Raw genomic sequence first — 13,289 nt, forward strand, 5'->3', positions numbered from 1 at the left:
GAGGAGTTCGTGGAGTTGGTGCCGATGACAGATACAACGACAGCAGCTGATATTTTCACCGCAATCGTCGGCGCGCTGGACAGGGTCGGAGTGGACTGGTCCCGCGCTGTCAGCCTGGCTACAGATGGTGCGCCCTCAATGATCGGGAAAATGCAGGCGTTGTGACAAAGTTCAGAGAGAAAGTGCAATCTGCAAATGGAGGACGTGATTTTTGGACTTTTCACTGTATTTTGCACCAGGAGGCTTTGTGTTGCAAGTAATTAAAGATGGATAACGTCATGAAGGTGGTCATCCAAACTGTTAATTTCATCCGATCCAGAAGCCTGAATCACCGTCAGTTTGACAGCCTTCTCAGAGAGAAAGACCACATCTATGGCCTGCCATACCACACTGAGGTAAGATGGTTAAGCCGAGGTGCTGTGCTTAGGCGTTTCTTTGATTTACGAGAAGAAATTGAACAGTTCATGGAAGAAAAGGGCAAACCAGTGTTAGAATTTCATTCCGCAGAATGGATGCAGGACCTTGCATTTATGGTGGATGTTACAGAGCACCTGAATAACTTGAACAAACAGCTGCAAGGGCGCAAAAAAGTTGTCATGCAGTATTATGACAGCATACGTTCTTTCAAGTTGAAGCTGTCATTGTGGGAGACGCAACTCGCCGGTGTTGATGCAGCTCACTTCCCCTGTCTGAAAAATGTGTGCGCGACCCAACATGTGGCAGACATGAAGCGGTTCAAAGATAAAATAACGGGACTGTTACGGGAGATTGAGCAACGCTTTCAGATTTTTGGTGAACTGGAGAAAGACTTCAACGTTTTTTGCTCGCCATTCACCGTGAATCCCTCTGATCTGCCCGTCAGCATCCAACTTGAAATAATAGACTTGCAGTGTGACTCGGATATGAAGGGCAAATTTGCCGCAGCTGGCTTGGACACATTTTATCAGAATCTCTTGCCAGGTTACCCCAACTTGACAGCCCTCGTTGCAAAACTGTTGTGCATGTTTGGAACCACATATCTTTGTGAGCAAGTTCTCTGTAATGAGCATAAATAAAACAAAGCTGCGCTCAAGGCTCACGCACAAGCACTTGAATCACATCCTGAAGTTGGCTGCCACTCAGGATGTGACGCCTGATATTGATGCGCTGGTATCAGGAGTCAAATAAACTATGCAACCCCACTTAAAGTGCTGCATGAGACACCCTGATATAGTTCTGTGATATACTTTTGTGAATCACTGAGGCATTGTGTGTTTGTGTGTTCTTTTTCTTTAGAATTTTCAAATAAACTTGAGGTGTTTTATGATTAATAGTGATGTGCTTGTACTATTGTGGACACACTGTCCTCAGGCTCCAGCTTTATGTTTTATGTTGACCGTATTAAAACAAAGAAAACAATCTGAAGTTGTTGTTTTTAAGTTATATATATATATATATATATATATACCATGATTTTACCGGTCCGGCCCACTTGGGAATAGATTTTCCTCCATGTGGCCCCTGAGCTAAAATGAGTTTGACACCCCTGTCTTACAGGGAACGCAAACCGGCTGCGCACGTATGCCATCGTGCATACATTTATTTTGTCCCCCCACACCAAACGTGATCACAACACGCAGTTTAAAATATCAAAACAAACTCTGAACCAATTACATTAATTTGGTGACAGGTCGAAAAGCATTAAACATTTATGGCAATTGAGCTTGCTAGCTTGCGCTTGCTAGCTAATTTGTCCATTTAGCTAGCTTGCTGTTGCTAGCTAATTTGTCCTTGGATATAAACATTGAGTTGTTATTTTACCTGAAATGCCCACGGTCCTCTACTCCGACAATTAATCCACACATAAAACGGTCAACCGAATCGTTTCTAGTCATCACTCTTCCTTCCAGGCTTTTTCTTCTCTTGACTTTATATTGCGATTGGCAACTTTCATAAATTAGGTACATTACCGCCACTGACCTCGTTCGTCTTCAGTCACCCACATGGGTATAACCAATGAGGAGATGGCACGTGGGTAGCTGCTTCTACAAACCAATGAGGAGATGGGAGAGGCAAAACTGATCTTCTATTTTAGCCCTTGGCAACGCAGACGCTTGTTGGCGTGTGCAAGCAGTGTGGGTGCAATAATTGAATAACATAGATTTCTAAATATATTTTGCAACGCTCGTGCACGCGACGCGAGCGGTGTGGTCAGCCTATTACTCTTTTGGTCCAGCCAGCATCAGATAGATGGCCTACACATAGAGACAGAGGGGTGTTGTTTCACCCACTCTGATGCTTTTTCTGGTGATATACATTCAGCCTCTTGTGAATTTAAGGAAAATTATGAAACACACAGAGACAAAGTATAAATATATTGATTTTTTTTCCTTGGTCAATTTTTTTGTTAGGCCTGGCTTCCCTTGGCAATCAAAACAACTGGGAACTCTGAACTGGGAAATCTCCGACTTCAGTGGGTTCCAGGCAACTGGGAACTCTGGAGAAAAAAAAACCCAGCTCCGACTGGAAAAAATCGTTTTGAACGGCCATCCACCTCGGAATCTCAAGTCGGAAACTCGGGCATCTTTCTATAGCTCCGACTTTCCGCCCTGAAAATCACCGACATCATGGTTTGACCTCGTTTTTTCCCGAGTTGTCTTGAAAGCAGCACAAAAGTAGGCGGTGCAAGTAGAAGGTTCTGGAAGTTCATCGCCAGGACGAGAGGGGGGGTCTAAGTTTAAAAAATATATATTAAAAACAAGTAAAAAAGTTCTCTCTACGGACGTCTATTGTAACAGGTAGCTAATCGCAATATAATGGTGTTTTCATTCTGCAAAAAAGTAATGTTCCTAATTGGTAACAAACTACTAGCTAAGCTACTACTACCACTCTCAGCTAGGTCGGGGATTGCTAGCCAGCTAACGTTAGCCTAGCTAGCTACCAAACCTAGGTAAGTTACCTTGCTAGCTAACTTAACGTTATGTTGGATACTGGTAACTAGCTAGATTGGTCTCTTGTCCTATAAGCGTTTAGTAAAATAATGTAGCTAGCCAGCGTTAGCTAACGTTAATGTAGCTAACGCTCGACGCTAGCTAGCGCTTCTAGAGTATTGGCAAAGACAGTAACGTTAACGTTACAGTAATGAAGATTGACAGAAACTGCTTCTCCAATACGAGAGATCACCTCCTAGCCCTTGATCATGACACAGGTCCATTAATACTAGCCCTTGATTATGACTCAGTTCCATTACACATACAAGAGTAATTAGAAGAATGCGTCTTCTGTACAGGGATATTTTGTTAAACCCCGACGCTCGGTCTGAACACATCGCTTGCGGTACGGTTTTGGTAGCATGAGGATTTTATCTTTGATATCAGAGAAATAATAGCGCTTTTGTTTACGGACACAAGTCAATGGACTACCTGTGCTAATTACTTAGCTATCTTCGGCTCTGAACACCTAACGTGTTACCTGTGAGTAAACTGAAGACAAACGCCACATTTTTTAAAAACGTTTTTATTTATTTAACCTTTAATTTAACTAGGCAAGTCAGTTAAGAATAAATTCTTATTTACAATGACGGCCAAACCCGGACGTGCGCCGCCCTATGGGACTCCCAATCACGGCTGGATGTGATACGGCCTGGATTCGAACCAAGGACCGTAGTGACGCCTCTTGCACTGAGATGCAGTGTCTTAGACCGATGTGCCTCTCGGGAGCCCCAAATGTGTCACTGAAAAATACTGTGCTCTGCAATTGTGTTAAAAGTGTACAGTAATTGTTTTTAGCATTTGTGAAATGATTTTGTTGATTTGAAAGTAAAGGTATTTATATTTCTAGAACCATACCGCAATTGAGTATCGATTCACGTTTAAATGGCACATTTGGCTGTTTTGGCTGAAAGAGCCAATTCGCCCTTTAAACAGAACATTTATGATCCTTTATCTAAGGAGTAGTGTTAGGCACCTTTAGTCCAATATTGAGCTACCATAGCTGTATGGATCTGTGCATAACTGCTACAGTAAGTGTATCTCTTTATTTAAAGATTCTTTCTTGCTGATGAAAGCCATATGTTTTGAAAGCCGTTTCCCAAGCGATGATTATTGATGTTAAAACACAGCGTCAGGATTGTAGTTCATATGAACCAGTCCTGGGCGAAGCTGACTGCTGAAAACTGTAGGGAGAAATCAAATGTTTGTGTTAAAAAAGAGTAATGTTAAAATCACATTGCACATTTAGCAATGACAGAATGCATTTTAAACTTCACACACAGTAATACTTTTGTTTGACAATTTGACAATACAATTATTTGATCGATAGGAGAGGGGGGGAATATACTTGTTGTGCATTGAAAAGCACAAGTCAGCATTAATGGTAAGAAATAAAATAAAGACGGCACTTCTATTTTACACCATAGCCTGCCAAATTTGCAAGATAATTTTTCTCATTTTGATTTCGGCACATGAATGTGGCATGGTCTTGCCCATGGATTGTTTCAGCATTGCCTCAATGAAGAGTTCAGTGTTTTGACTAGCCATGTGCACTTATAAGCCTGCTAGAGTTAGTGGCAGGTGGACGAGCAATAAATACTTTTGTAGGATGGATGAAGCTGGAATGTGAAGCTAACTGAAGCTGGTTAGCTTTAGAAAACCCTGAGTAGATCTAGCTTACTTTGTAGGACACCCCTCTGACCTGTTTCGCAAGCGTTCTCAGAGGTCTCACCATGTTGCGCTTCTGGGTTCAGAAACTCTGTGGTATTGGTTTGATCAGATGTTAAGAGCTAACCCCTCATGTTGAAATACATGTTGCTATTCACCAATTTTGTGGTTTCTAATGCTATCTGGAGATTTCTATTGTCAAATTGCTGTGGTGGGGGAGGAAGTTGTCATACCAAGAAGTGGTTTCAAATGCAAATAATGTCATTAGTTCTGAGCGATTAACCAACTTTTTTTTTTAAGCAACTAATTGACCAAGTTTAGGTTCAATTATTTGATTTGAATTAAATTTTTCCTGTGAGAGTGCAATGCACCATTTTTCTTGATCAGATCAAGCCCAACTGTGCAATGTTTCCAACAGGCCAATATTCTACATAGTTTAGAACAGAAAATGTGGTAATTAACTGCAATGAACATAATCCATTGCGCGCCTACTTGTCCGGACGGAGAGAAGAGACAAGAACGCACGATCGAAAGGGATAGAGATTGATAGTTGGTATTCAGCAGTCGTAAAAGTATGCCATATTTACTTTGAACTACTAAATAGTGATTTCGTCAGACTGCGTAAGACCCCCCCCCCAAAAAAAATACATTTGAAAACGTTATTTCTTTGTAATCGAGCCGGCACTATATGTCATACAGGAAGAGAAATGGACACTTGTGTGAACAGCATTTCTTTTTCTTCTGCAGTCTGTAACAAACAACAATGGTGAAGGAAACCGGCTTTTATGATATGTTGGGTGTTAAGCCCAATGCCACTCCAGATGAGCTGAAAAAGGCTTATCGTAAGCTGGCCTTGAAGTACCACCCTGACAAGAACCCTACGGAGGGGGAGAAAGTGAGTGGATGTATTCAGAAAACCACTTTGCATCCACGACAGTCACAGAGTACATTTTTCTGTACCACCTTTAACTTTGCTGAGCTGTGTATGTTATAAACAATCTGAGACTGCTTCTATAAATAGGTTCTGATTTATTACCAGTGGTTGAGTGGAGGAAAGTTATGCATGCCAGTGTAGAGGGTATTAAGAACTTACAGTAAACTCACTCCACAGCTAGCTTGAAATGTCGCAGATGGAGCTATCCAATTGGTAAATTTTGTATAGCTCAAACGGTTTGCACATTATCGAGCGGGTGGTCACGTGTGTTGGCAAGGTAGAGGACCCTGGTTCAAGCCCAGTCAGAGGCAAGTTCAGGGAGGCAGCGATATGCTAATCCAGCACACTGATACCGGTTATGCAAGGTTATTTTAAGAGATGAATATGGAAAATACATAAATTGTTTCTACAGTTCTGTGAGACATTTCTAGCAAGTTGTTTAATATTTTTGAGTACTAGTTGAGATTTCTATTAGTAGTTTGTGCTTTGAGAATGGATAATTCATTTTTTTCTTCCTAGTTTAAGCAGATCTCTCAGGCATATGAGGTGCTATCGGACTCCCAGAAGAGAGAGGTGTACGACCAGGGTGGGGAGAAAGCCATAAAAGGAGGGGGCAGTGGTGGGGGTTTTGGATCCCCCATGGACATATTTGACATGTTCTTTGGAGGAGGTGGCCGAATGCACCGGGAGAGGAGAGGTAAAACAAAATAGTACAGAGACAAATATTAACTTCCACAGATGTCAGACTTCAAATTCTGGCCTTTGGTTTTCTGTGGTTCTTCTTAACATCTCTAAAGCTAATGCTTTGCCCCAATGTGCTCTCCAAACCTAGGAAAGAATGTTGTACATCAGCTCACAGTCTCTTTGGAAGACCTCTTCAATGGCGCCACGAGGAAACTTGCTGTCCAGAAGAATGTTATTTGCGATCGATGTGAAGGTGCTACATTACTGCACATGTTACATTGTTGGTTAACCTTGGTCTTGATCAGTCCCTTATTAAAAGGGATGGATGAAAATGACCAGTGTAGTGACCCTAAAGTCATCAGGTTCAATAGCCCTGTGTGATCATGCATGGATTGGATGTCATTATACTTTGATGTAGTGAAATAAGGTTTTCACAAGATCACATTATAAACAATTGACTGTTAGAAGGAGGTAAATGCCTCTGCTAGGATAAAACATTTCCGAGATCGTCATACGATGCCCAAACTGTATTGTTTGGTTCCATTTTTTGTTGTTGCTCTGATTATAAAATGCATACATAAATGTTCTTGTTTACCTCAAAGTACATTTTTACAGTGGATCGTTAAGCCACAGAATCACAATCTGTTGACTAGCATTTACTGCCCTGTCAAACGCAGCATGTGGCATTCTGTTTAAAAGGTGATGTAATAATAGAGTTATTGCTGCAAACGACGGGGGTGATATGGACTGACATGGCTGTGTTTTGGGGTAGGTCGCGGGGGAAGGAAGGGCTTGGTGGAGATGTGCATGTCCTGTCGGGGCACGGGCATGCAGGTGCGCCTCCACCAGCTGGGCCCGGGCATGGTGCAGCAGGTGTCCACCGTGTGTGGGGGCTGCCAGGGCCAGCGCATCAGCCACAAGGACCGCTGCAAGGCCTGCAGTGGACGCAAGATCCTGCGGCAGAAGAAGATCCTGGAGGTCCACATTGATAAAGGTGAGGCGGTTGATTAATTGTTGTCCATCAAGAGAAGCCTTTCCACAGCTTACAATTTACATATACTTATTTCAATGTATTTTTTTGTGTAGCGACGGGGGGGGGCGGGGTTGGTTAACCTCTACGGGCTAGGGGGCAGCATTGAGAATTTTGGAAAAAATATGTGCCCATTTTTAACTGCCTCCTACACCAACTCAGAAGCTAGAATATGCATATTATTGTTCAGGTTTGGATAGAAAACACCCTAAAGTTTCTAAAACTGTTTGAATGGTGTCTGTGAGTATAACAGAACTCCTATGGCAGGCAAAAACCTGAGAAGGTTTCATGCAGGAAGTGGCCTGTCTGACAAGGAGTCGTTCTTGTCTCTGTTTATTGAAGAGTAAGGATCTTAGCTGTAACGTGACAATTCCTAGGGCTCCAATAGGCTCTCAGAACCCGGGAAAAACCTGAACGATGACGAGGCAGCCTCAGGCTGAAACACATTATCGCCTTTTCCAAGTGTCGCATCAGAGGACAATAGAATTAGGCGCGTGCGCGATTCGACCCCGTGGAGTATTTTCCTTCGGCTGTTTAGCTCATTGCAGATTCCCGGTCGGAATATTATCGCTTTGTTACGAGATAAATTGCATAAAAATTGATTTTAAACAGCGGTTGACATGCTTCGAAGTACGGTAATGGAATATTTAGAATTTTTTTGTCACGAAATGCGCCATGCGCGCGACCCTTCTTTACCATTCGAATAGTGTCTAGAACGCACGAACAAAACGCCGCTGTTTGGATATAACGATGGATTATTTGGGACCAAACCTACATTTGTTATTGAAGTAGAAGTCCTGGGAGTGCATTCTGACGAAGAACAGGAAAGGTAAGACCATTTTTCTTATAGGAAATATGATTTTGATGAAGGCTAAACTTGCCGGGTGTCTAAATAGCTAGCCCGTGATGGCTGGGCTATGTACTTAGAATATTGCAAAATGTGCTTCATCCGAAAAGCTATTTTAAAATCGGACATATCGAGTGCATAGAGGAGTAATGTATCTATAATTCTTAAAATAATTGTTATGCTTTTTGTGAACGTTTATCGTGAGTAATTTAGCAAATTGTTAGTAAATTCCCCGGAAGTTTGCGGGGGTATGCTTTTTCTGAACGTCACATGCTAATGTAAAAAGCTGGTTTTTGATATAAATATGAACTTGATTGAACAGACATGCATGTATTGTATAACATAATGTCCTAGGTGTGTCATCTGATGAAGATCATAAAAGGTTAGTGCTGCATTTAGCTGTGGTTTGGGTTTTTGTGACATTATATGCTAGCTTGAAAAATGGGTGTCTGATTATTTCTGGCTGGGCACTCTCCTGACATAATCTAATGTTTTGCTTTCGTTGTAAAGCCTTTTTGAAATCGGACAGTGTGGTTAGATTAACGAGACTCTTGTCTTTAAATAGCTGTAAAATAGTCATATGTTTGAGAAATTGAAGTAATAGTATTTCAAACGTTTTAAAAATCGCGCCACTGGATTCAACTGGCTGTTACGTAGGTGGGACGAATTTGTCCCGCCGGTCCCATAGAGGTTAAGCATTTTGACACGGGATGCGCCATGGCCCTGGGCCCTGTTGACAGACCAAGCTACCTGTGGATGAGAATGCTAGCAGAGCGACTGCCAATTTTCCAGGTAAAATTGTGAAGATTTTTTTACTCTATTTTGTGGATGTAGGAGGTTTTAGACGTTTGTCAATTTAACCAGAGTTTTGGATGTCTGTTATGTGATACAACTTACATTTTCTTCACTTCTGGTCCTGGAGAGCTGCACGGCTAATACACCTGATTCATGTAGTGAAAATCTGGATTATTAGTTGGATCAGTATTTCTAGCGCTGGGCAGAGACAAAGGCATGCAACACACTGCAGTCTTCTAGGACCAGGAATGAAGAGCATTGTGATAAGATGACATAGGGAGTGACATATCAGTGCCTGATTTACACCATACAGGGCCAACGAAAACATACTGTGTGCTGGCTCACATATTTCCTTTTCACATTGTCCTTTCCAAAACGTTTCCAGGATCTGTGGTGGATCCTTACCCAGGCCAGCCCAGTATTAACCAGTCCAGCCCAGTACAGCTCAGTTTGACCCTATAGTGTAGAATGGCAGTCAATTGACAAAATGCTGGCTACATATCAACTTGTGTACAAAACATTAGGAACACCTTCCTAATATTGAGTTGCACCCCTTTTGCTCTCAGAACAGCCTCAAGGTGTCGAAAGGGGATGCTGGTCCATGTTGACTCCAATGCTTCCCACAGTTGACAGTTTGGGTGGATGTCCTTGGGGTGGTGGATCATTCTTGATACACACGAAAAACCCAGCAGTATTGCAGTTATTGACACACTTAAACTGGTGTGCCTGGTGTACCCCGTCCAAAACTACTTAAATCTTTTGTTTTGCCTGTTCACCCTCTGAATGGCAAACACACACAATCCATGTCTCGATTGTCTCAAGGCTTAAAAAAATCCTTCTTAAACCTGTCTCATCCCCTTCATCTACACTGATTTGAAGTGGATTTAACAGGTGATGACATTTGTGATGACAAAAACAGGTGATGACAAATGTTCAGACCCCTTGACTTTTTTCACATTTTGTTACATTTTAGAATAAGGCTGTAATGGATTAAATGAAAATGTTTCCTCAATCTACAAATAATACCCCATAATGACAAAAGCCAAAACAAGTTTTTAGAAAGGTTTGCAAATGTATTAAAAATAAACAAAACCTTTATTTACATAAGTATTCAGACCCTTTGCTATGTGACTCAATTAAGCTCAGGTGCATCCTGTTTCCATTGATCATCCTTGATGTTTCTACAACTTCATTGTAGTCCACCTGTGGTAAATTCAATTGATTAGACATGATTTGGAAAGGCACACACCTGTCTATATAAGGTCCCACAGTTGACAGTGCATGTCAGAGACAAAACCAAGCCATGTGGTCGAAGGAATTGTCTGTAGAGCTCCGAGACAGGATTGTGTCGAGGCACAGATCTGGGGAAGGGTGCCAAAAAATGTCCGCAGCATTGAAGGTCCCCAAGAACACAGTGGCCTCCATTCTTAAATGGAAGAAGTTTGGAACCACCAAGACTCTTCCTAGAGCTGGCCGCCAGGCAAAACTGAGCAATTGGGGGAGGTGTCCAAGAACCCCATGGTCACTCTGACAGAGCTCCAGAGTTTCTCTGTGGAGATGGGAGAACCTTCCGGAAGGACAACCCTTTCTGCAGCACTACCAATCAGGCCTTTATGGTAGAGAGGCCAGACGGAAGCCGCTCTTCAGTAATGCGATGCTCCCCATCCAACATGACAGAACTTGAGGATCTGCAGAGAAGAATGGGAGAAACTCTCCAAATGCAGGTGTGCCAAGCTTGTAGCATCATACCCAAAAAGACTTGTCTGTAATTGCTGCTAAAGGTGCTTCAACAAAGTACTGTGTAAAGGGTCTGAATACTTATGTAAATGTGATTTCAATTTTATATACATTCCCCAAAATGTAAATTGTTTTTGCTTTGGGGAATTGTGTGTTGGGGGAAAACACTATTTAATCAATTTTAGAATAAGGCTGTAATGTAACAAAATGTGGAAAAAGTCAAGGGTTCTGAATACTTTCCGAATGCACTGTACGTTCACACACAGCTTAAAGGGCAATCCTGCCACTTTTCAACCTCCCTTTTCATTTTTCTCCAGCACCATATCAGTGTCTACATACAGGTAACTGCCAAAATAAAGGAAACACTTGAGTAAATGAGGGATTCAAAGTGTATTGAAAGCAGGTGCTTCCACAGGGTGTGGTTCCTGAGTTAATTACACAATTAAAGCATCCCATCATGCTTAGGGTCATGTATAAAAATGCCCAGTTGCACATTATTTTTCCTACCATGGCTAGACGGTTCTCAAAGGAGCATAGGGGGTTTAAAGTGTGTCAGTCACCAGATCTCAATCCAATTGAACACTTATTGGAGATTCTGGAGCGGTGCTTGAGACGGCATTGCCACCACCATCAACAAAACAAGAAATTATGGAATATCTTATGAAAGAATGGTCTGGAACTATGTCCCTGCAATAGAGTTCCTGTCACTTGTAGAAGCAAGGCCAAGGTACATTGAAGCTGTTCTGGCGGCTTGGGTGGCCCAACGTCCTATTAAGACACTACGTTTGCGTTTTCTTTTATTTTGGTAGTTACCTGTATGTGAAAATGGTGTTTCTATGATCTGTAGTTAAAAAGTAAAAATAAATGTTTCTATAACATTGCAGTGTATGATTAAAAGTAATACAAATGTTAATTTTCAAAACCTACAACAAGTTTCTATCCAGAAGGAGGGTATTTTCTTGCTCCCCATGAACCTGTTTGAAAATCAATGTTAACTTTTGATGTCATCAGGTAGAACTTAAACTTTTTTTTCTACAAAATGTAGAAATGTGCTGTTTTCACATGTAGACACTGGTATTGTGCTGGAAATAATCAAAAGGGGTGGAATTGCCCTTTAAGAAAGATCACTCAGCAAGTTCACGTGGTGTATCCTTGAGTTGTGCTACTAAAATCTTTTGTGAATTTATCCAATGGACAGGCATAGTGACATCCCCAGGACCTTTTCACATATGAATTTGGTACCCTGGAGCATTTTTGAGAATTCAACAAAATAAGGTTTGCTTTGACGACAATGGAAATTAACAGATTCTGGATATCATTTCTGTAACTAAGTTTAATGCGACAAGCACTACTGCATTACAGGGCCAGGTTTGGTTAGCACTTCCACATCTGCTTTATAGCGTGGATCTGGTTACCAAACGCTCCAGGATCCAAATAATCTAGGGATATGTGGAAGTACCCTACCCTAAATGTTCCAAGGCATGGTTGCGTGTCAACGGCGTTTACCAGATAATTCTGATCTGTCTTCTCTTAATGCAGTTAAATACGGGCCAGTTGAGTTAAATAAATCCTAAATTGTTGTTGCAGGTATGAAGGATGGACAGAAGCTAGTATTCCATGGGGAGGGAGATCAGGAGCCAGAACTAGAGCCTGGTGACATCATCATTGTCCTTGATCAGAGAGTCCATCCCGTCTTCACCAGGTAAAAGATGAAACCTCTCATGCCAGTACTTATTCACTACCAGCCTCAACCCTATGTCTATATCACATTGTCTAATTGGACCAACAAATGTGTTTGTGCACACATTTGGCAGTTCCATTGTTCTACTCAAGACTTTTTATATTCTTCAGTATTGTATTGGTCTGTATTCTGTACTAGCCTATAGACCCCTTTCTGTGTTTGCAAACATTGCCGCATGAGGGCGATGTGTGGAAGTTGGTGGCAGAACAAGGGGGAGTTCTTATAGAATGCCAGCAAAAAAGCCTCTATTTACATGTTGCTTATGAGTGCATTTCACACTACTTTTGGATTATAATAGGATATTAACCTCTTGACGTTACCCTAGGATAGGGGGCGCCACAGCGCATTTTGGAAAAGATTCGTGCCCATTTTCAACGGCCTACTAATCAAACTCAGAAGCTAGGATATGCATATAATTAATACCTGTGGATAGAAATGGTGTCTGTGAGTTTGAATGGTGTCTGTGACTATAACAGAACTCATATGGCAGTCAAAACCCAGAGACCGATTGAAACAGGAAGTGGAATTCTGAATTGTGGACTCGACTTCACATCTTTGCCTATTATTCACACCGTGAGCTATCGTTCATTGAGCACTTTCTATTGCTTCCACTAGATGTCCCCAGTCTTTACAAAGTGTTTTGAGCCTTCTACTGTCGAAACTGAATGAATGAGACGCTGTGGAAATTGGTCACAGTAGGAGGGCCATCACCATTGTGACGTCGGCGGCCCTGTCTACCCCCACCTTTGGAAACGTTTTGAAACACAATACAATCGTCCCCCTCAAATCTTATTGGCTCTCTTGTTGAAACAGGCCCTGAAGATTAATGTTATACAACGTTTGACATGTTTGAACGAACCTAAATGAGGGAAAAAAGTTATTTT

General features: G+C 41.8%; 1 protein-coding gene across 6 annotated transcripts in view; it reads left to right on the top strand.

The window, feature by feature from the left end:
• Positions 1 to 2,630: 2,630 nt before the first annotated feature.
• The window catches only part of LOC115202044 (dnaJ homolog subfamily A member 1-like), a 37,546-nt gene continuing 26,887 nt past the window's right edge, over positions 2,631 to 13,289 (top strand). For 5 of the 6 annotated variants that reach the window (XR_003879884.1, XM_029765894.1, XM_029765896.1 and 2 more), the window contains exons 1-6: positions 2,631 to 2,777; positions 5,385 to 5,532; positions 6,091 to 6,268; positions 6,404 to 6,508; positions 7,028 to 7,249; positions 12,252 to 12,366. Coding sequence is in view for 5 of the 6 variants with exons in the window: in XM_029765894.1 (XP_029621754.1) it covers positions 5,401 to 5,532; positions 6,091 to 6,268; positions 6,404 to 6,508; positions 7,028 to 7,249; positions 12,252 to 12,366 (752 nt within the window). In the remaining variant the exon portion in view is untranslated. The other variant, XM_029765895.1, reaches the window with a different exon arrangement.

This window comes from Salmo trutta, chromosome 11 (assembly GCF_901001165.1).
Source record: "Salmo trutta chromosome 11, fSalTru1.1, whole genome shotgun sequence".
NCBI lineage: Eukaryota > Metazoa > Chordata > Actinopteri > Salmoniformes > Salmonidae > Salmo > Salmo trutta.